This window comes from Globicephala melas, chromosome 15 (assembly GCF_963455315.2).
Source record: "Globicephala melas chromosome 15, mGloMel1.2, whole genome shotgun sequence".
NCBI classification, from domain to species: Eukaryota; Metazoa; Chordata; class Mammalia; order Artiodactyla; family Delphinidae; genus Globicephala; species Globicephala melas.
In genome coordinates, this window is record NC_083328.1 from 85,727,629 (window position 1) to 85,750,614 (window position 22,986).

At 55.5% G+C, this 22,986-nt stretch overlaps 1 protein-coding gene across 5 annotated transcripts in view; it reads right to left on the bottom strand.

Moving 5' to 3' along the window:
• Positions 1–700: 700 nt before the first annotated feature.
• DIDO1 (death inducer-obliterator 1) overlaps positions 701–22,986 on the bottom strand; it is a 51,701-nt gene continuing 29,415 nt past the window's right edge. For 4 of the 5 annotated variants that reach the window (XM_030841579.2, XM_060284232.1, XM_030841580.2 and 1 more), the window contains exons 8-17: positions 17,417–17,894; positions 17,010–17,169; positions 16,113–16,229; positions 15,851–15,955; positions 15,452–15,587; positions 14,700–15,228; positions 14,115–14,268; positions 13,306–13,395; positions 12,305–12,500; positions 701–5,197 (exon numbers count right to left, since the gene is read on the bottom strand). In XM_030841579.2, the coding sequence (XP_030697439.1) occupies positions 2,151–5,197; positions 12,305–12,500; positions 13,306–13,395; positions 14,115–14,268; positions 14,700–15,228; positions 15,452–15,587; positions 15,851–15,955; positions 16,113–16,229; positions 17,010–17,169; positions 17,417–17,894 (5,012 nt within the window). In that variant the 3' untranslated portion in view covers positions 701–2,150. Of the gene's footprint in view, positions 5,198–8,076; positions 12,501–13,305; positions 13,396–14,114; positions 14,269–14,699; positions 15,229–15,451; positions 15,588–15,850; positions 15,956–16,112; positions 16,230–17,009; positions 17,170–17,416; positions 17,895–22,986 lie in introns of those variants that run through there. The other variant, XM_070043534.1, reaches the window with a different exon arrangement.

Consider the following 22,986-nt stretch of genomic DNA (forward strand, 5'->3'; position numbering starts at 1 on the left):
CAGTGATGGCGGCGTCCCCTCGCGGGACCCCCGCTTTGCGGCACTCAGCCGGGAAACCAGACGTTAGGTTACTGACTCTCCAGCCCACAGGGGTAGAGCCTGTCCTGCCCGAGGGATGTTTTCTGCGTGTCTCGGCTCATGGCGGGAGATGGGTGCACAAACTTGTTGAGAAGCTAAATGCTGGCACAAGGGCCACCAGGATGGGGCCAGTCACTGGTGGCCCTGAAGTTCAAGGGCAAGGCCGACACCTTTGTCTTCTCCTCCCAGCCGCGGCCGCTTCCCTGACCCGAAGGCTCCGCATCTGCTGGTACAGCCCCTGCCACTTATTCCACCCGGCAAGGCGCCTGGGCCACCAGCTCCGCCTCACCACACGCTCGTGACCAGCCCGGTGCTCCTTTAAGGCCCGAGTCAGCGGCCGGGGACTTTTGGGTGCCTGCCGACCCTGCCGGTACCGCCTGCCCCACGTCTCTGTCCTTCCCTTGGTGGCCTCGGGCTTCCTGCTCGACATGGGGTCCTGTGCTGGAACCATCCCGGGAACGGGGTGCATCCGGCAGGGGTCTTCAGGCCAAAGGGCACCGCTGCCCACACCACGCCGACTGCCAAGAAGCGGGAGCTGAGGCATCCCTCTGCAGACCCGACTTTCCAACGCGATGCCACACGAGACAGAAAACCTTCTGTAGATGTTTATTCTACTTCAAGTAACAAAGCTATGAAGTTCCATGTTTTAATGTACAGTGATATAATACTTTGCAATATAAAATACAATTTACAGAAATTTCTATCAAGTAAACCTAAAGAAACACACTTGATTTTTTACATTTGTTGTATTTAAATTAGAAAAATTTTTTTGTTTTACACGTAAAAAAACCTTCACATCTCGTTAGATGTTGGAACTCGTCGCCACTTTAACGTAACCTACTGACAGGGTCTCTAACACCAATCACTCCAAATTGCTAAGTTCTCGGTGTTCTCATAACTTAAACGTTTGTGCTAGAAAGTGAAAAATCTGTAGTGATGTACAATGGAACAGACTCCAAAGAACAAATGAAATTCTCTAATTTTATATTTGCAAAAGTAAGTTTATGAAAATATAAAAAAATTATCAAAGTTTATTTGTACAGTCAAATAAATTAGCAAGTTTTTTTCTCTTTCGCACTTCAGAAGTACTTGGAAAATACATGACAAGAAGCAGTATACTGTGTCTCACAGTGAAAAGCTTTCTAGTTTGTAGTTCTTAAGCTAATATCACTATTTTCATCTCAGGCTTTACACAAATATTGTTCCATTTCAATGACAAACGTTGAGATTTTGTCACAAGTATGTATCACAGTGCGGAGCTAGTGCACTTTTCCCGGGACAGAGAACCGCTCAGATGGTAAAGTTCAACAAACAAAACGTTCCTGATTATTCAAATCAAAGAAACCTATTCCCTCCACCCGCCCCGCCTTTTAAAGTACACTTAATTGCTTTACTTTCTCACATTCTATAGGCTGGTAAAATTTAAACATTTTAAAATAAATTGTTATTTAAAATTCCACAATTTCTACTCAGATGTTGCTTTTAATCATGTTTGGGGGTGGGGGGAACAGGTAAGGGGATACCTAAACACTGAGCAAAACAAAGAAATGTGTTTTTGTTTCCTGGTTGGAATTTGTAATTCAAATTTCTTCATGACAAGAGAAAGATGCACCTGTAGTTAAGTCTGGTGTTTCTCAACATTCCAGAGACAGCTGACACAGCCATGCACAGAAACACGTGGCCGCCTGCCCCGAACCCTGTGAAGTCAGCTTCTGGAAACAGGTATCACAGATGAGATGTCAGGAAAGGTATGGCTCTGAGGTCCACTAAACTCCCTTAAAATTTACAATAGTCAAGTTATTAGAAAAGATAACTTTATAATCTGAAAAAGCAATATGCTTTTGTAGGTACTTTCCCATTTCAGCACATTTAAATGGAAATGTTAAAGAGTTCTTAGTTTTTTGTTTACATTTAAAAAGCATCAGAATTGTAAAGGTGTGAAATTTTGTAAGAAACCATCATACACAAAATTACAGTAATTTCTCAAGTCCAGAAGGTTCTGTCCTGTGCATGAGCACCCAGCTCTTTCCAAGACCACCTGCTTAGCACGTGAGCGCGGCTTCACCGCGGCCCTAGGTCTGGGCGGTGGGGGCGGCGGCCCGCGGGGCCTCGGCCTTGGGGTCCCGGGGTCGCTCCGGGCTCCGACTACGGTCCCTGCGGCGCTCCCGCTCGCGGGCCTTGTCGCGGTCACGGTCCCTGCTGCGGGACCTCTCCCGGTCACGTCTACGGTCGCGGTCGCGGTCGCGGTTGCGGCTCCGCTCTCGGGCCCGGTCCCACTCGCGCCCCTTGTCCCTGCCCGCGTTGCGCTCGCGGCCCCGGTCCCACTCGCGGCCAGCGTCCTTGTCGCGGTGTCGGTCCCACTCGCGGCCTCGGTCCCAGTCCCGCTCGCGACTCCAGGTCCGGCCGCGTTCCCGCTCCCAGGGCTTCCCACGCTCCCGCTCGCGCCGGCGGTCCTCAAGGGCCCGGCCCGGGCGGCTGTCGGGCGGCGGGGCCTCGGGCTCCTCCGGGGCCTTGTCCCGGGGCCGCCCCTCGAAGCCTGGGCCTCTGTACTCGTGGCCCCTGCCCTCGCGGAATTCGGCCTCGGGGCCTGGGGCCGGCGCGGCGGGTGGCGCAGGCGGGTGGCTGGGCAGCTCCAGCAGTGGCCGGGGCGCCGGCTTGGGTCCGGGGGCGGCCGGGCCCTGGAAGTGGAAGCGTGGAGGCGCCGACTCGCTCTTCTCGGGGAAGGGAGCGGCGCCCCGGGGCCCCCCAAAGGGCAAGGGCGCCGGTGCCCTCTGGCCGGTGAACCTGGGCGGTGAGTGGACCCTCTGCTCTTCGAACTGCTGAGGCTGCATCCCCCTGGGTCCCGGCACGAATCCAGGAGCTTGGCCTCTGGGGCCTTCAAACTGCCCAGGGTGCGGCCCCCTCGGGCCCACAAAGTGGCCGGCAGGGGGGCCTCTCTGACCTCCGAACTGAGAAGGAGGAGGGCCACCTCGGGGTCCTTTAAACTGCGACAGCAGAGGCCTCCTCTGGCCCCCGAACTGGAAAGGCGTGGCGCCCCTGTTTCCCAGGAACGGGGCCTGCTCGGGCCCCTCGCACTGGCCAGGGGGGCCCGAGGCCTCACCGTACGGGGCCTCCGGGAACTCCCTCTTCTCCCCGTGGGGGTCCTTCCGGTCTTCAAACGGAGGCGGCCCTGCTCCCCTGGGCCCGCCCAGGTGGGAAGGGGATGGGCCCCTCCCGTCCCCATAGGGAGGTGGCCCGTGTGGCCCTGAGAACAAGGAAGGGATGGGCCCCTTTTGGGGCCCGAATCTGGCTGGTGGAGGCCCCCCTCTGGGCCCGTCGTTATTAGAATTCTCTTCCGAGAACGGAGGGACTGGCCCCCGTGGGCCTGTGTAATTGGGGCCGTGAAGGCCCGACATCCCGAAAGCACGCGGTGCAGGCTCCCGCTGGCCTTGGAACTGGGGTGGAGGCCCCCCTTTCTGTGCTGCGGCAGGGAACGTGCCGGCCCCCTCACCTGGCCTGGGCTGTGGCTCTCTGTCTCCTTCGGTTTCAGCTGCCAGGGAGTCACTTTTTTCGGGAAACTGAGCATTTCTCTGATCGTCGTACTGGCAAGAGCCCAGAGGTTTTTCCTGAGAGTACCCTGGACCCGAGAAAGGATCCCTTCCTCCGGGAGGGTGGAAGGTCTGGCCCTCGTGCTGCGAAGGGAAGAGGGGCTGGAAGGAGGCACCCGGCGGCGTGGGCAGCAGCACCTTCCGGGCAGGCCTGGCCGCGCCGTCCCCGCCGGTCGCGCCCTCAGGCCCCGGGCTTTCCATGGGCTCCCGCAGAGGGCCGTCCTGCTTGGCCGGCAGTGGGGCCTCTTCGCCCGGAGCCCACGGTGGAGGGGCTGACTCTGGCTCCTCCTGGGCTGGGAGTGGCCCCGGGCCGGCAGCGGCCCCTCCGGGCGCTTCTCTGGCCAGCGGGGGCCTCGGGGCGGCCTCGCTCTCGTTGCTCTCCGCGGCCAACCGCCGGGCCTGCCGGGGGTCCCGGCTCAGCCGCGCCTCGGCGCTCGGGCCCGGAGCCTGGCTGCCAGCGGGGGGCGCGGCCGGCTTGGCCGCAGCCTGTGGCTCTGGCGGCAGGAGCGCAGCCTTGGGCGGTGGCGACATGAGCGCGTCCGACACGGAGAAGTGGGCCATGGAGGCCCCGACGGCCGCCCTCTGCTGCCTGAGCGCCTCCTCCTGCTCCTCCACCTGCCTCTGCTGCTCCTCGATCTGCTTGGTGAGCTCCTCTATCATCTGCTGCTGTTCGGCCAAGGAGGGCGCCGGCAGGCCCGGCCCGCCGTGCGCGTCCGCACACATTCTGGTGGGCAGGTCGTCGACGGTCACTTTGGCTTCTTCGAGGATCGTCTCGTCCTCCGGGTCATAGGCCACCTCCTCCCGCTCAGCTGCCTCCGCAGCCTTCTCCGCGTCCTGGCGTCGCCCGCGGTCTCCAAGCTGAGTGTCGAAGGCTCTCTCAGGCCCGTACTCTTCCTCGGGGTCATACGGCCTGTCGTCTTCCTCCTCCTCCAGAGCTCTGTCTTTTGAGAACTGACCAAACTGCTGGACAATTGGGTCCAGCAGAGGTGCTGCCGGCAGCCCGCCGCCGGCTTTGGCTCTCGAGTCCTGGTGGGGGGCTGGGGCCGACTCGGCAGGCTCTTTGGTGGGGGGGTCAAACGCCTTCTTCTTCCCAAAGAGAGTCTGCAGGATATGTTCTAGGGGCGAAGCTGTTTTTGAAGAAGAGGAAGTGACAGAGGAAGCGGCCACCGTCACTGATGCGGGTGATGCTGTGACAGTGTTCGTGGCTCCTGGTTTGAGCGACGACAGTATCTGTAACACGGAAGACGAGGCCGGCGCGCCTGGTGCTTCTGGAGGAGGGGGTGGGGGTGGGGGAGACCCCGGGGGTGTGGTGCTGACAGCCGCGTCCCCTGGGCACAGCGGGTACTTGGGCGGCTTCTTCTCAGGGAGCAGGGCTGCTGGCACTCTGGGGTGGACGGGATCCACTTCTTCTTGTGTCTGAGTACGGGGCCGCTTCTCCTCTGTCTTGTCTAATTCGCCGGCATTTGAAGGACGCTTTATTTTTTGACAGATTACTAACCCCAGGATTATGTTTGGACGCGGTGACTCAAGACCTAGAAAACAAAACAGTTGTGCAAATTTTAGAATCGAATTGTAGCTTTTGTCCTTCAGGGGTAAACTCTAGGTGTGAAGGGCAGTGGGGGGATGGTTTCCAGAGGGAGGAGGAGGAAATTCTGTGGCAAAACATAACCAAGTGTTTGAAGACCAGCTGCAAAAGATGCAAACTGCACCGCGCACCTGCCCGGCCTGACGGGCCCACAAACCACAAAACCAAGGGCCCAATGCACACGCTCATTTGCCCAGTGCTAAAATTATTACAGATTTTCAATTATACGCAACGCTAGGGTAGAGGTGTGCTGGGGGAGGTGGGGAAGGCCAGCACGCACACACTCCAGGACGTTCACCTACTGGGAATGAAGCCTGTATGTACCAGGATGTTTTCTAAACGAACTCTTAGCTGTGTTCCTTTATTTGACTCTTGCTACAAATCAGGAAGGCAGCACCCCCTTTCGACTTTAACTTACGAGCTGCAGTATGTAAATTAAGCTATTCACACTAAAATTAAAGGTTCAATGAAGGACCAATTCTACAACTCAATTATAATGATCAACAAAATTATACTGATCGATATAGCACACACCATTCGATAAGTTCATCGGTCACTGGTGTCAAAATTACAACTGACGGGAAAAGTGACGCTGACCAAAATGCCTAAAACAAATGTTCTTGCAGGTTTAGAAAGACGTTCAACGACCAGTAGCTTATCAAAAGCTACCGAACGCTCAGGTCTCTGTCAACACAAGACGTGCGGCTTAAAGCCCAACGGTGTTCGGACAGGGGCAACAAAGGACAGACCACGTGGAGAACACGCTGGGAATTTCAGAACATTGCACAGTTCTTAAAAAATAATTATGTCTTTAAAAAGTCTTCATCCAAACATTGTGGATCGTGGTGCACTGTCCCAGGGATGCTACTGTCTCTGTACGGCTCCTCCACCCTCACACTAATAACAAACCCGGAACACCAACAGGGGAACAGAAAAGCCCGAGTCACAGATCGGTAAGTTAGGGAGAAATGATAAACATGGGACCAAAATTTTGTTTCAACAGCGTATTTAAAATTAATCAAATTGTATAAACTCAATTTACACATAAATCACTATTGTGTAAAAGATATTCATGCTATATATTTTTTGTTTAATCACTAAAAAAGAAAATCAGCACTGTTTTTCCTATTCTTTCTGTGATTTTAAGTTGATCACAGATCAAATAGTTGTCTCTGGACACCCACTGTGTAGTTCTGAGCGCCTGTCACCCTTCCTAAATTCCAACAGAGGTGGGTTGACATGCCGAGCACAAGGGTGGCGGATGTCCCACCCCGCCCCCGAGGAGGAAGACCCGGCATGCCAGAGTGAGCTGGGCTGGCCCAGCATCCACATGGATCGGCGAGGTACCGCCGGCCCCCCTCCCCACTGTGCTCAGCGCCTCGTTTCACAGGCTGACATTCAAGGGCTGAGGTGCCTATGAAGACACCCACTCATGATAAGAGGAACGGCTTCTTCCAGAATGTCCTCTGCCTGCCCTTCTGATGACACTGGTGACTCAGGGGAAGGAGGAGCTGGGCAAAGGAGGGCGTGGAGACAGGAAGGCCAGGCCCACTGCACTGAGCATGGCATCCAGATGGTTCTGCTCAGATGTGAAAGATACTCTATCAAGTTTGCTTTCTAATCAAAATGAATTATTTTAACTTAAAATAGTAAATCTCTCACTCACTATAACAGCCACTTACTGAATAATTTACAGCTCACTAATATCCAGTTTGGGGCACAGTCAATAGCTCAACTGGCTCTCGTGGCCCTTTCTGGACCGACTGTCACTGACACGGCCCCAGAGCTGGCAGAGCAGGTCCCCAGCCGAGCCACAAGCTGGAGCCTTGGCCAGCTCTGTGAGCAGCAGCAGAGGAGGAATGTGCTCGGCCACGCGGGCGGGGGTGGGGAGGGCTGGGGAGCCCCGGTCAGGGGCGTCCTCTCAGCAGCCCAGGGCCCACGACTGTCCTCTGTCCTCAGTGCGGATGGGCTATGCTACCTCTGAAGAGCTAAACTTCTAAGGTGCCAACACCAGGGCCTGCGGCATGAATCGCGTTTCAGGTCAAAGGCGCTGTGTGTGGAGGCTAAGTCACTGCGTTAAATCCAGGGAGGTGGGGTCCTGTCCTCGGGAGGTGCGCCAGCCCTACAACTTGCAGCAGCTTTATATGCTTCCTAACAAAACTGATATATCCCAGACGTGGCAAAATTCTCTAGACTCTACCCTTTGTGGTCACAGGCATCACAGGTGAGGTTATAATTAAATTACTTAACATTTACATTTGTTTCGAAAACAGTTAACCCCCTGGAGACCAGCACCTAACTAAGCAGCTAGTATTGTTAAATGCTTTCAGCTCAACTACTTCGTCTACACACACCCGTAAGCGATCTAACAAAGCTCGAGCTGGAGGAGTGTTAGTTTTGAATTTCCCCACGGATCTTCCCCAGGACTTTACACTTAAATTGGGCTGTTTCTGAAGCAGTCAAATCTCATCTGCTTCACCTGTGCACGTTATGGCTGCATGAGACTTGAAATGTAACCAGCACCGTGGAGATGACTTACTCGTGGAAGAATATGATTCACTGTGCTACCGGGGCCTCGGCAGTGACCGTCAGGGAGGTGAGGGCACGTCTGGCTCCACCCCGCTCCGCACCCTCACAACAGGCGCCTGGCAAGGGCACGCTGGACACAAAGGGCTACTACCACTGGGGCGGGGCAGGGGCAGCCTTCGCCTGAAGGCCCCATTTTCTGCCTGGGGCCCCTGTGGGCGCGCCCACTGTTGAGTGTGAGCCCTGGAGAGGAGAGGGCGCCCCGCTGGCTGCGTGCAGAGACAGGGCTCCCGCTGGGGCCCGGGGCGCCTCCCCGGCTCCGCACAGGGCCTCTGTCCCATGGTCACAAGAGGGGCGCTTACTTACCGACCTCCCTTTGAGGGTAGTGGTGAGGCTTATGACTCATCAAGTAGATGAGAACTAGGTGGGAGGCCACTGAACTATCATTTCCAGACACGGGGTACTGATCAGACTGAGCACCGGGGTGTCGGCACCCCTGCCCGACCCCCTCCAAATTGCGGGAGAAACGTGTCCACAATGTCCGGTGTGGATGAAACAAGCCTTCTTAGCTGCATGTAGGTCCCCGAGTCTTCACGGTGAAAGGGTCAGCCCCAGACCACCCGTACAGGGAAAGAAGTGGACAAACCCAGGGACGAGGGACAGCTGAAAAGGTGTGTGTGGATTTCCTGAGCCAAGACCCAAACCAGGATCTGTGTCCAGGTGTGTCAGCAACAGGGCCGCGGGGGAAGCAGCCCCCATGCACCTTGGATGTGGCACAGCGGGGGGACAAGGTTTAGTTTTAATAAACCAGATGAAAGCTGTCCAACTATCAAATGAGGCGTTTACCCCTAAATCTACCTGGAATGCTCCACTATTCAGTATTTAAAGTGAACACCTTCTTGTGGTCTGAGTCCGACAAGACAAAACGTCCACACCTGCGGGAACAGAAACTGTGCTGGAGTTAGCCGCAACCGTCCTCGAAGAGGACTTGGGCAGAGACGCAGCAAATACGGGGAGAAGCAGCTGCCCGCCCGCCACACTCGGCTCCCATGCAGACTTCGCCCGCTCCCACTCTTGGGTCCCTAAGACCTGTGCAAAGCCAGGGCTCCGCGTCCCAGTGAGGAGAGCGTCGTCCATCCGTCCGCCCGCCCGTGTCCAGGCGCCCCCAGCACAGCACCGCCACCTGCACAGCCAGAAGCACACTGGCGTCGGCTGAGGCAAAGCAAGGTGGAGACAGTCCTCCGTCACAGTGCACCTGGATGGGCACCAAGAGCTACCAAATGGTTCAAATTCAGACAAACAATGACCAGTTTCCATGAAATATTTTTATTGATTTCAAAGGAGAGAAAAGCACTTTCCATTCAGCACGATTTTGCCTTTGATTACAGCATCTGTACACAGCTATGCACGCAGAAACTGAAGACGTGCTTACCTGACAATATTGCAAGTCGCGGAAACGGTCTGCTAATTTAGGAAGCAGTTAAGCGTGAGGACAGAAGGCAGACACCACGGATGGAGCCAGCCTGCTAAGAGAATGGCCCTCGCCCTGCAATGCCTCGGAAGGCAGGTCCCTGTCCTCTGCTCAGGGTGGTCCATACCTTAGATGCCTGAGGGCCCTCGACAGGCGCCCCCCACCCCCTCGGGAGGGCCGGGCGCCCTGGCCTAGGCCCAGCATCCCATCTGACTGGTCTTCCTTCTGTGAATAAAGCCCCTAGATGCGCGGACCAGCTGAGACCCGAGTCCCCAGGGGTGGAGCCCCGTCAGTGTGTGTGGGACTGAGCTGAGCCGTGTCCACAGTGGAAGGACTGTCCGCTGGCTCAGAGGGACGCGGGCCTCCCAGCCGTCCTCCAGGCTGTGTGACGTGGCGACGGCCTGGCGCCTCTGGGACAAGTCGAGGGAGCCCGGGAGGACAAAAGGCCCTGGAGGCAGACTGGGCTCGGATGGGCTCTGTTGCCGTGCAGGGACTGGGCTGTGGGTTCTGCGTGGAGACCACCCCGTGTCCACCATCCAAGCGTGGGGCAGAGAGGACGCTGACCACAAGCAGGCCGCGCAGGCCTCCCCGGCACCGCACATGGATTCAACACCTCGTGTCCTCGCCTGCTTCTCCAGTGAGCCATACTGTCAAAACCTACGGGGCTCCCAAGTCCAGAGACGGACGTGCCGAGTCGGCACTCTCCACCCCCACAGACCTGCCCTCCTCCTCCCAGAGGCCCGCCCGCTGGCGGGCTGCCCGAAGTGGGAGGCCTGTGCCCCACCGAGGCCTTGGGATGGAGATGCGGCCGGGTCGGACCCTGACTCCACGCTTACTGGCCCTGCGAGCTCAGGCAGCAACAACCCTGGGTAGTGCGGGCGCTCCCTGCTGAGGGGCTGACATGGGGGGTCAAGGGTGCTCCCCTCAGGGTGCGGGGCCAGCGCTGCCAGGCAGCATGTGCTCAAGCCCACTGGCTGCTCCATCGACGGACACGGCAGCCCCTCAGACTGGACCTGTGCCGTCAAAGGATGCTGTGCAGAGACGGGAGGAACACCCCCGGCCCACCTTCCAAACACTCATGCACACACACAACACGCACATGACGCACACACCACTGTACCCAGGGAGCGCCAAGTCACGCTACAAACGTGCGAAGCAGCTCAGGCAGGTAACGTGGCCTCTGGGGCCAAGGGAGTCTGGCTGATGTGCAGGTGTACAGAACACACACGGATGTTAACGTCAAACAAAGGTAGCAAGGAGAATTAAAAATATATATACTAAATTGAGCGAGCTGAGATTTAGAAGCTCTTCGATTAAAAGTCTTTAAAAGTTTATCGTAAAATTTCCCATACAATCACATTTCAAAAGCCCCTCTTCCTACTTGATTTTAATGAAACCTTCGTTCTCTATGGTGGATGAAAACCCACAGGCCTTTGAGCATCCCCTTCAGGAAGTGACAGCCTTGGGAATGCAGGTGGAGGAGTGATGTCCACTCCGCTGGTCATCAAGTGTGGTCACTTAGCAGATGAGGTGAGCGCCCTGCCCAGCCTTCCTTGTCCCCGTGTCACCCTGGAACACCCAGCGCGGCCCCCTCCCTCTGCCAGCCAGGCCCCAACCCAGCACTGCACCAGCTCCCACCGCGGCTCCAACTAGGGGTCCCCTCGGTGGCCCCTGCGCCCCTGCCTCCTCACCACGCCTGACCTCAACCACCTCTGCCCCACTCAGGGTCCGTCTGTGGCCCCGAACCTGGCAGCCCCCTGCTCGTGTGACAAGGTGCACCGGGACGGAGTCAGGCAAGACCCCACCGCAGGCTCTGCAGGTGGAGCCGTGAGGGGGGCTCCAACGCGGGTGAAACAGGCCTTTGTCACCTCCCAGGTCCCGCTGCTACAGACGCGCAGAGTGTGCATGTCACAGGATCTACGCTCACACTAGGCCCCGCTTAGGCTTCCACCCTTGTGACTGACCGGAGGCTCCTCATGGTATCGGGAAGTCGGCTTCACCACCGTCACCGCTGTGTCAGGAGCACGGCGTCCAGGGAGCCGGCCAGCGCCCCAGGAGCTGCCCGCCAAGAACCTCGGCCACGGCCCTCCCTGCTGCCCATCAGGCAGCACCGCTTTAGCACGAGGAGTGGGACAGCCCCCCGGAGAGCTTGGCTTCTAACGTGTTTGGCACTGAGACAGTTCCGTGTGTTATGTCAGGGAACACGAGCCCTGCGGTCACGGGGACCGACCAGGAAGCTGGGCCCAGCCGCAGAGCCGCCGGGGCGCTGGCCATGGACACGGAGGCACCGGGCGCGGGCGTGGCCACCGCCTGTAGAAGCAAGTGCTTCAAGAGCGCTGACCGCGGGTTACGCTCAGCATCTTCTAGGCTTAGCCGTTTTGGGGGGCGCCACGGCCAAGGAGACACTCCCATTTAGGCACCTTTCTGCGAGACTTAAGTCCCGTCAACTTCTCAGGGTTAAGAGGAGTTGGGTCCCCAGAGACCACGTCCCCCCTGGAATCACCCTTAGCTCCCTTGACAAGCCTGAACTTTCTTTCTGGTCAGCCTGTAAGTAATTCTTTAGAAGCAGCACTTTCTAAGGAATGAGTGAACAGAAAGTGGTCTGCCAAAGATAAGAATTCGAGCAGCAGATTTCAAAGTGACTATTTCTAGAACTAGTTCCTGTCTCAACGCTATTTCTCGTTTCTCCTCAAAACGAATGCCTGTAGCGAAGAGGCTTGGCCTGACGCCTGCAAGGAGGCAAGCCCGCAGGCCAGGCCCAGGCCCCGCCCTCCCGGCACTGCCCAGCTCCTGCCGCCAACACCCTGCTCACACGAGGCGGGCGGGCTCCGGACAGGTTTGTCCCTCTTCACAGGACTTTTCTAAGACAATTCACACCTTCCTCAGGGGACCTCCGGTGCCACCCTCCACTACCCAGGAAGTGCCATAGCTCGACGCTACTTCACCCCTGCTCCCAAGTTCCGCTGCCAAAGGCCGGGTCTGGGTGAGGCACGCAGCTCGCTGGGACTGACTCCGCAGGGCGTGGGGGGGACGTGTGGGCAGAAGGCTGGGGCCTACCTGGTCCCTCAAAGGGCAGGAGTTTGGAGGGCACAGGGTCCGCGGCGCTCAGCGGGATCAGGTAGAGGTCCTTGACGTGCCTACTGTTGTTTGCCACGACGCCGAAGCGGCCGCGGCTGCTGAAATAGGAGTACAGAGAGATGTAGGCCACCTCCTCCTCCTCCGTCGCGGGGTGGAAGCGGATCAGACACAGCTCCTGCAACAAACAGAGGGCGGGGAGCATTGACCTGCGGCCTCTCGGAAAGGCAGCCGCTTCACCTTGCACCTAAGCCCCAAAAGCAGGAGGGAAGCGAGGACAGGAGCAACCAGCTCTGATTCTGACCGTCACAGCCCTGCTGCCCAACACATCCGAACAACGAGCTAGTGAAGAGGACACAGGCCCGAGTCTCAAGACTGCTGGGTTTGGTCTTGGTTTCGGAGGGACCGCTTTAAAACTACTCAGCCCCACTGTCCTCAACACAGAGCCCACCTCCTGGGGCGCTCGTACTGATGGGGTACTCTGTGTGCAGGGCCAGCCTGGGGCAGTGTCTGACACAGAGCTAAGTGACCACTAAGCGTGTGATGAGCTGCCCGCAGCTCCGAAACGGGAGGGCTGAACTAGACCAGGGTTGTAACCCTTCTGTGACCCCAGTGAAAACAAGAGCGCCTCCCCCAAAGAGCACTGCACACGCAGACACACAGCTGCGTCCGCGTTTCAGGGGTTCAGACTCCAGCCCAGCCGCCTCCCCCCACCTCTACTCCATCAGCTCAGACAAGAAGGGACAGAGCATCTGTATTCCTAGCTCTGAACTGCACATGCGCTTTCACAAAGCTTCCACCGTCATGCTACTCAGACACGCCTTCACAGGTTAGCCAGCTACCAACTTAAACGTTCACCTGCAAGCATCTGACGAACTAGAGACATTTCAGGTATTAACGCGCAAGACGAGAGTCAAAGGAAGAGCCGTGTGTAAACAAACCCCTTCCTCCTCGGGTGCAGAGGTCAGACTGTGGGCAGGTACCTTAGACACTGAAGATCGGAGCTTGCCGACGTAATCCCAGACTGTCTTTGGGGCAATCCTTCCGCCGATGTGAATTGTGTCGGGCAGGTCCTAAGTGAAATGAACTCTGATTAAATGGCCGGTGGAACCGTGGCGGCCACAGAGAGACCCCAAACTACCCGAGATTCACAACTAAGGAAACTGCAACTATCCCAAACAAAGCAGCAATAACGGTGTCAAATGTTGCTTAGCTGACTAACATCCGGGATTATGAGTGGCCACACCCAAGGGTGGCAGGAGGAGACGCTTCTGCTCAATAGGGTGGCAGTCAGCAATGTTTGACTGTTGTCTTCTAGGAACATGCGCATAAAGACCCAGGTATGTCTCAGAAGTGACTGAGCGCTCTTTGTTAAGTCTGAAATGCTAGTGCTGTTTTGCTAACTTTGAAAAATGAAAGACCTGTCACGTGTGCCCCTCCACACCAAGGCAGGTCATGCGTGTCTGGCCACACCTGCAGTGGGCACATGCACACCCAGGTTGGTTTTGCACAAGCTCTAGTGAACAGAGGGAGAAGGAAGACAAGCTTCAGCTTCTTCAGAAAAGATGGAGGGTCTGATTTCTCATTTGAATTTTCGCCACTGTGCAAACCACGTAACCTGCTGACTCGGCCCGGCAACCCCTAGTCTGCCTTCAGAGGTGCTCGCGTGTCCAGACACTCAGCAGGAAGGTGGCCACACGCCTGACTCCAGCGCGGGACCAGAGTGCCCGTGGAAAACGCGTGCACGCACACACACACGCACACACACACTTCTCTCCCTCCTGGCTCTAACCTCACTGAGATAATCAAAACATCCAGAGACAGGATACGCCTTAGTGACAAACTTCGCTACACTCTGCATGTTAATAAATCCTTTCCAAATGGTGCCGAGTCGAGACAAAAAGAGGGTGGTATCGCCTTCTGGAGGGGAGCGGGACTCTGAGATGCTGCAAAACAAAACCACAGAAGATACGTGAATCTTTCTCTCTGCCCAAAGAATCCCCAGTATTTATTTATTTATTTAACGTGTTTACAAAAGCAAAGTGAATTCTTGCAAGTTTTGATAGCTTTTTCAAATTAATTACTTTAATCATAATGATATAAACACATTCTGGTCAAAGAAATATAAACTCTATAGGCAATAAACTGGATGGCTGTAAATTTAAATTCCAGTTTTCAAGAACTATATTTCTAAGGTGATAATTAGTCATCCTAAAACTGAAGCCTTAAAAAAACGCCTTTTTAAAATAGAAAATTGAGGAGAGTTGTATTTCTGGGTGGATTTCAGAGCCGAAAGACTGAATCACTCATTACTGCTCCTGTTCATCTGAAAGAAAGGCCACAGCTCAGCTGCTCAGACCACACACGGGGGCCGCACCTGATGCTTGGCGACGGTGGGACCGACAGGAGGTATCTGGGCTCGGGCGACGCGGACGGCTTGGCCAGGATGGACTTGGGCACCGTCACGGAGGTCGGCACAGGCTTCGGGACGTCCTGTCGGGGCTCCGCTGGGTGGGCGCTGTCTGGGCGGGCTGCCGAGGGAGCCGTGCCCGTGCTCGGCCCGCCTGGTGCAGTCCTGGGGTCTCGGCCAGACACCGTGACTGTGGTGAGCACTCCGCCGCCCCCAGGGGCCGGGCAGGGGGCGCCTTCCAGGGCGGAGGGCTCGGGGTGGCCGTCCTCTGGAGGCACCGGGAGGGACCTTCCCTCCAAATGGGCGCGCGCAGCGCTTTCCAGGTCTGGCTCCGAGGCGTTTTCAGGCAGAGTTTCTGGTGCCGCATGATCGGCTGAGCTGAGAGCGGGCTCAGAGGCAGAGCTGTCATGCTTGGACTTTGAGTCCTCCTTCTTGGCAGAAGTTGACCACTTTTGCTTTTGCGGAGCTGGCTCATCTTCCGACGATGGAACCTGACCTGGAGAACAGAAGGAAGGCCTTCGTGAGAAATCCCACACGTTCGAGAGCAAAGCCTGCCCGTGGGTAGACAGACGATCACTGCTTTAAAACAACACCACTATAAAGGCAGGGGCTCACTTCCTAAGCTTGAAGAAATGATTCTACCCTTTCCACTGTGTAACCTGGTTTGAATGCAGCTGTCCCGAGAAGGGTCTCCACAGTCTCCCCCAAGATCTGCTCACCTGTGCAGATCTTACAATTCAGGTCAAAGAGGTGCGCCCGGTGCTGCCCGGTCGTGTCCTGCAGCATGCTGCCGACAAGGTCCAGCAGCGGGGCTGCGCTCCTCTCGGGGGCCGCCCGCACCGATTCTTGCTGTTCCTAAAGCACAAGAAGCAGAGGAGGTCATTTCTCTGCCACCCCCTCTCCACATCAGCAGCACCCATGGAAGAAACATCTCACGTGATTAAGAACCACTGAAAAAAGAGCAAAAGGACTACTGAGTACAAGTACTTGAGAAGCAACACAACTACACACACTTGTGTCAGCTCAGTGTCTTGCCCAGTAACTCAGGCACCTAACAACGTCTGGAACGGGATCATCTTAGTCAATTCTCGTGAGCACTGGAAATCCTAAACGCTTACATCAGAATCTGATACTGGCGGAGAATCTTCCATATCGGGAATAGTTTCCTGTTTAACAGTTGGCTTCTTAGTCTCATTATGCAATTTAGTTCTGGACTCCATCACCTAAGATGAAAAAGACAGACAAACGTGAAAACTTAGCCCTTCTTTCCCAAAGGGACTCTCTCATGCCAACGGGCTATTAATTCACTCTGGGGTGGGGGGGGGGGGCGCTGGTGTCAGGCTTCTGGCACCCGCAGCCTCCTCTCCCGTCGGCACTCACAGGCTTTGACGATCTTTCTTTCCACATGGAAAGCTCTTTGGAGACAAGTTCTTCTGGCTTCATTCTCACAAGTTTTGCCAAAGAGATTTCTTCACGCAGAACACGATGGAAGAGCCCCTGTAAACAAACATCTCTTGTTCACTCGTTCCCTCTAAGAGGGCTTCCCTCTAAGAGGGCTTCCCTGGTGGCGCAGTGGTTGAGAGTCCGCCTGCCGATGCAGGGGACGTGGGTTCGTGCCCCGGTCCGGGAAGATCCCACATGCTGCGGAGTGGCTGGGCCCGTGAGCCATGGCCGCTGAGCCTGCGCGTCCGGAGCCTGTGCTCCACAACGGGAGAGGCCACAACAGTGAGAGGCCCGCGTACCGCAAAAACAAAAAAACAACAAAAAACAAAAAAACCCCTCTAAGATACTAGAGAGGATGTGGAGATGGGCAGCAAGGCAAGCCCCTGCCCCGCAGCAGGACGAGGGCCCGGAGCATCCCATCGATGCTCGGAGAACAAGGGCCCTGAGGTCAGGCAGCTGATCTCGAGTATCCCGCCGCACTGACCCTGCTGCAAAGACCACTTCACAGAAAACACAATCGACTGAAGAAGGTACAGTGTCAGGGACAAAGGCAGAAGAAATCCCTTCTGCCAGGGGCTTAACAAGGCGAAATGGAAAGTCAGAGTATGTGCCCTGCTTCTAAACACAGGTAAGAGGTCAAGAGGCCGATCCAGACAGCGTGGGCCCCGGCAGGCACACAGGCGTGCGGGTGGCAAGAACCTCAGCGGGCGAGCGCCTGGCCCCACGGGAACAGCATGCCACTCACTCACAGCTGCAGGGGGACCCACTGCCCTAACCCAGGCCTGGGCAGCACCTGGCCAGGACTGCCCCCTCTCCTGACGGTCGGACACGCACCTGGTTTTTGGGGTCCTTGAGGTTGAACATGAGGCTGCGGTACTTGCTCTTGTACCGATTGTCTGTGACTCGGAACAAGTTAAACATCTCCTTCTCGATGTGCAGTGCAATTTTTCCTACTTCATTTTCTGTCATGATTAAGTCATCGCTGTCAGTGACTCTAGATGGAATGAAGAAAACCCCACGGTAACTGCTGCATTTACATGCCATGTGGGATCTCAGCTCCCCAACCAGGGATGGAACCCCAGTGCCCCCTGCAGTGGAAGCGCGGAGTCTTAACCACCGGACCACCAGGGAAGTCCCACATGTGACACTTTTCTTAAACAGCGGAGCCATCGCGAAACGACCACCCTTTACGTGGAAAACTTTCCACTTTAACATTTAAGAAACAAAGTGGAACAGCCCACCTTTTCCACAAGATCTCCTTCAAGGAGCGTCTTATGTTTTGCCGAATTTGAGAATTTGGCTGTGACGAGGCGGGGCTCGCGGGGCCCAGGCGTCCCGGGGCTGGAGAGGCCAGGGGAACCGAGGCGGTCCCAGGCTTCCTGATGGCGCCCACCGAAGCAGCAGAGCTGGGAAACTTTCTGGAAGCAGACGTGGCAGCAACAGGTGCCAGCCCTGCCTGCTTGGCCGAGGGAGCGCTGCCCGAGGGGGAGGGGGCAGCCGAGAGCCACGGCCTCTTGGGGATGGTGCCCTTGAAACCCGGTGGCGTCTTTTTGATGGCCGGTTTGGCTGCTGCCGCGTTTGCAAAAGGAGGGGACTTCTTTGGAAGGAGATTTCTGGGCGAGGGTTGCTTGCTGCCTCCCGAGGAGCCTGGAGGAGCCGCCTTCTTCGGCACCGCCGCCACCGCCACCTTTGCCTCTGCGCGTCTGTCCTCCTTCACAGCTGCAAAGGAGAGGGGCCCGCTTAGTGAGGTAGGGGTGCAGGGGACCCCACACAGCACGTGCACCCGAAACCAGCAAAGCTAATAACCCGGCATCACTGAGACAGATTTAAAGTAACTGTTAAATTCAGAAAAGGAGTGTAAAAAGGGCTACCAGCAACATTTATGATAGCGAGTATACTTTGTTTCAGAGATAAATGCTTTATTATTAAAACTTTGACTTCAACCGATAAACCAGTAAGCTATCAAAGGCTTGATTTAAACCGTTAGCTTAGCTTGGAACTCGAAGGGCAAATTTGCTGCATCAAGAGAAGGTATAGATTTCAAAGACCACTCTCATGGAGAGTCCCAGTGCAGTTTTTGGTGAACAGGAGCTTAGAAAATCTTTCCAGGGTGGATCAGACACATTCTCTTCGAATGCATATCCAAGCCCCACCTCGGGGGCCCATGGGGCACTGGAAGGACTAGTGAGAGTCCACCCTGGGGTTAGCGGCTCACAGGTGTTCACCGTCCTCTTGGACAAAAGTCAACTGGACGTGGTGATGTTAATAAAATATAGAATGTTGGCAGAAAACTGCAACATGGGGGAGACCAGTTATTTTTACACTAGGAGCTGGGTGGCAGGAACGCCACCTGCTGTCATTCACACCCGTCTAGCTGCAGCTCGCTATTGGGTAAGACAGTAGGTTAGCACTTTCAATGCAAACAAGGATTACAGCCAAAAGCTAAAATGAGAATCTTTATGCCAGTACTTCGCATGGACTGATTACACTTAATCCCGTATCAGACCATCAGAATTACAGTCAGAGGCAAGCAAGGAGATTCATCCTAAGACCAGTTCCTCAGTCTTAGGGGCATGCGGCCCAGCAGAGGTACGTGGGGAGCCGTGACTGAGAGCAGGGGCCCCGCTCAGGCCCACCGCCCAGAACGTCTGGGACCCAGGGCAGAATGGGGTGGGGGTGGGGGCAGGCAGGTCCAGGGAGCAAGCCAGGAGAGCACAGGGACACCACCTAGGGCCACGTCACACAGGACCGACGGAGAAGCCGCCTCCCCAGGCGCAGGCTTTTCTCAACTACCCACAGCGCAGTGAGCCCCTAGATTCTAAACGGGAGACTTCGACATGCGCTAGCAGCCTTCCAATTTTACGCAGGGGTTGAAGACCCACCAATTCCAGTCAGCTGCCGGGGCTTCCTGCAACTGTCCTAGTGAAGCAGGGAGAAATCTGAAGTCTGGGGAGAGAGGCGAGAGCCTGTCTACAAGTAAGGCCTGAGCCCACGAGAGCCCCCACGGCGTTCACAGCCTACATCCTGCGTGGCCATCCTGGCAAAGGGCCGGAGTGCTGCCCTCAGGACTGCCTTCCTCCAGCACTGCTCAGGCCAGTTCAGCCACAGGTGTTAAAAGCCCAGGGACCGCAAGATTTTTCCATTTCATAGTACAGGCGAAATTACCTAATTTTACAGTTTGCAACAGCGCTACACACATCCAAAACTTAGAACCGTGTTAGAAGTACCTCATTGTCATCAAGCAACAACCCTGACTGCAAATCTATTTTCATCTTACAGAGCACCCCCCGACCTCATGTCCCCTTGTCCACGGTGTCCCAATCACTGGCCCCACATGTGCCGGCACCCCCGGGCTATGCTGTCCAGGCTTTCCCAAGACCACCCACTCCCTGCTGAGCAGCCCTTTCCCAAGACCACCCTGCTGGCTGTCACCCATGTCCCGTCAGCAAGTCACGGCTAACAAAGTAGGAACTGGGGACGTCATAGGAACTAAGACTAAGTCCTATGATTCTACGTATATTATTTCATCAGCTCAAATCCATATTCCTAAGGCGCTACCATACCTCAGTACATGGAAACTTATCTTTACCAGCTCAGCCTTGGCTAACAGGGTCCACAGCACCTAATCTGGGCGGGGGGGGGGGGGGGGGGCGGGGACACGACTGCTAGAGCTTAGGTTAAATGAAATGGACAGAGGCCCCTCTTCTTGGGGGAAGGAACGAGAGTGGAGTGGAGCAGGACGCGGTGCCAGCTGTGACTGCCAGCAGGGGATGAAGGAACAAACCCGTCAGGATTAAAATCGAGTCCTAAGACCAGCTCAGTCACTGACTTTTTACAAACTTTGCTGAGATTTTAGTAGCACACTTTTAAACAACTGTAAAAAGCTGGCCTAAGATGCTTCCAGAATCCTCAGTGAGGCACCCATGATGGGGCCTCAAACAAATCTTATGTGACATTTACATTGTTTCAAGTGACAATTCCTGTTGACTTCGAAAACATTCACTCCCTAAGATCAACGCTTCCACTGGTCTAACCGGTGTTTTCTCTCATTCAGGGAAAACAGAAGCCAGGAGCTTATTTTTAGGACATTCACAGTACAGGTGATTAAAGTGACCTGCTATCCAAGAGTGGTAACAGTAAATGAACGTAATCTATTTAAAAAGCAGGGGATGGCTTTCCTTAACCATTATGCTGCTCTTCTATCAAATTAGCTGCTTCTGGCTTTTAAAAGTCAACTTTCATCATCCCTCACCTGCATCTCAGAGCGTATGTAAGTGTAATTACATAAATAAAAAGTTGGTAAGATGTGGGAACTGGTGGACCCCAACAGCAAGTCAGTTCTATCCCTCTCCTACTTTGAGGAAAAATGCTCAAAACAGAAAACAGTTGCATCTGGTCCCACCGTCAGCTGGATGTGGGTTAGCTGCTGCTGGAATGGCAGTGACACGGTGTAGTGCCAAAGTGTCTGACAGTGACAGAAGCATTACTTCTGAGTAGAGCTAAAATCAGATTTGCAAATTCATCCAAATTCCCTTTTAACTGTATTATGTGTATACATTCACAGAAGAGCAAGGCGTAACCAACCAACCACGAAGCACCAGTTCTAGAACAGGAAAGCAGCACACCCCCATGGTAGAGTGGCTCCAGCAGTGGCAGGCCCCCAGTGCTGCCAGCTCGAGGCAGCGTGACCGCCTGCCCATGTGCCGGACAGAGACGGCCTCCTGGGAGTGTACACCCAGTCTGGGCCATCCCGGGGTCTGCCTATGGGGAAAAGAGTGGCCCAAGCTCCAGGGCAGGTGCTGTCTTGGGGAGCAGATACAGGAGGAAATGCTGGCCGGTGGCCAGGCCACCGCCCCAGATGACGTCGTTTCTGCTGGGTCTGGCCATTGGTTTATACTGGAAACGAGTTGTTTGTGGTGAAGCCCGGTAGGAACCAGGCAGGCCGGTGCGCTCAGGGACCAGCAACAATCTAATTGGCTAACTTCCCAATAAGCATGAAACTGGGGGCCTTGCCACACGGCAAGGTGGGCCGTGGTGCTGTGGCATCGCTGGCCACTGGGTGGCACTGGTGGGCCTTGGTGGGGACAGGAGGAACCGGGAGTGGAAGCTGTGTTACTCCGAGCAGCCAGTGCTGTGCAGCAGGACGAGGAACCAGCGCCGGGCAGGAGCCCGAGTCGCACAGCATCGCGCGGCCCCCGCCCAGTGACAGCCGTTGTCGGGGTGGCCCCTCACAGGGACCAGTGAGAAACCCTGAGGGACGGTCACTGCTTTATACCTTTTGTCCTGCCCCAAAGAGGTGCCAATTTACCCTAAAAATCCCCAGATATGAGGCTTTCAGTCACACTGACACGGTGGGGGGCAGGGGGAGAGACACTACTCAGAATGATTGGCTGTAAACGCCAAAGAAATCAAAGAGCTTCTTATGTGACCAGGCGCCAAGCAAGCCCACGTGGTGCAGGTCGGAACGTCCCCTCCCCCCCCCATTCCCACAGGGCCCCAGATCCACCCAGGCTCAGTGGTGAGGCCGAGGCAAGGCAGCTACCGCCACAAGGCCCGGGTAACGTAACGGGACCAGCCAGGGCTCAGAGGACACAGTGGAGCAGCAGGGGCTGGGGGGAGTGGGCTCTGCTCACTGTGACATCAGCTCTATTTTCAGCTCAGCCTGACACGTGTACGAAGACGTTTCTCATTTCAACTTTGTTTCTTGGCTGTCAAGACGTTTCCTAGTGTGAAAATTCAAGTAGCAAGAGAGAACATTCTGCTTTTGTGCCTTTGCTTAAATATTCTGCAGTGCATTATTCCTGGAGAATTAAAGTTGTGCTTACACAGAAACAGAGAGACTCCCCACTGAAGACTTGGGAGGCCTGATCTCCATCTCTGGGGCCCTCGCGCCAGCTGCTCTCCATCGCTAGGGTTCTGTATGTGGGTCCACAGCCAAACTGCCATGATCTGGGGCTACACAAAGCTTGTCCAGATTGACTTTTTTCTTACTGATGTGCAGTATCTGAGCGACTTACACCTCAAGAGAGGTGCAGAGAACTGGCCATAACAAGCTTGCAAAAAAACCAAGTACACCTCCGGAGGCAAATGGACCCTTCCTTGTTTTCAGAGTTTCACAGATTTTGAAAACCAAAACCCAATTCATGTTGGACTGGTAATATATGAAAAAAAATGGTCACATCATCCCTCAGCATGAACCACGAGAAGGAAACGGGGCCGAGGCTGTGTGTGAGGCAGGCGTTCCACTCTCCTGTCTACGCCAACTGGACTGGTGGGGACTGGCCGCCAGACCTGAGACTCAGCTGGAAGTAGAGCTGCTGCTTTCCCTCACTTCCAAAACCCGCCAACAGGCACTTTCACCACTTTGACAAGGTTCAACGTTAACCGTTATCTGTGCCTGCATCACCTGCTACTTCAAGCAACATGATGGGGCCGGGGGCGTGGTAAGACTCTGGGGCACATAGCCCGCGGCACCTGCTGACCCCGGCGGGTTAAGCGGCCGTTACCTTTGTGCTCGTCTCGCTGACGCCTCCAGGTGCATGGCAACGCCCCGACCTTCGTTGACAGAAATCAAAGTGGAAACCCTTCTTATCGATCTTCCAGGTTTACTTCTTTAACTTTCAGAAGGTAAGACTATGACTACGTGCACGGTGACGTGCAACACGCAAAAAATCAAAAACATTACTTCACAGCTTCAAATATGCCTGAGACTCCTACACCGTGTGGGAGGGTTTACAGCTGCATCTTCAAAAGAACCCTCGGGACTCGATGCCACCTAAGGGACTCTGCCGCGGGACCGTCTGTGAACAGT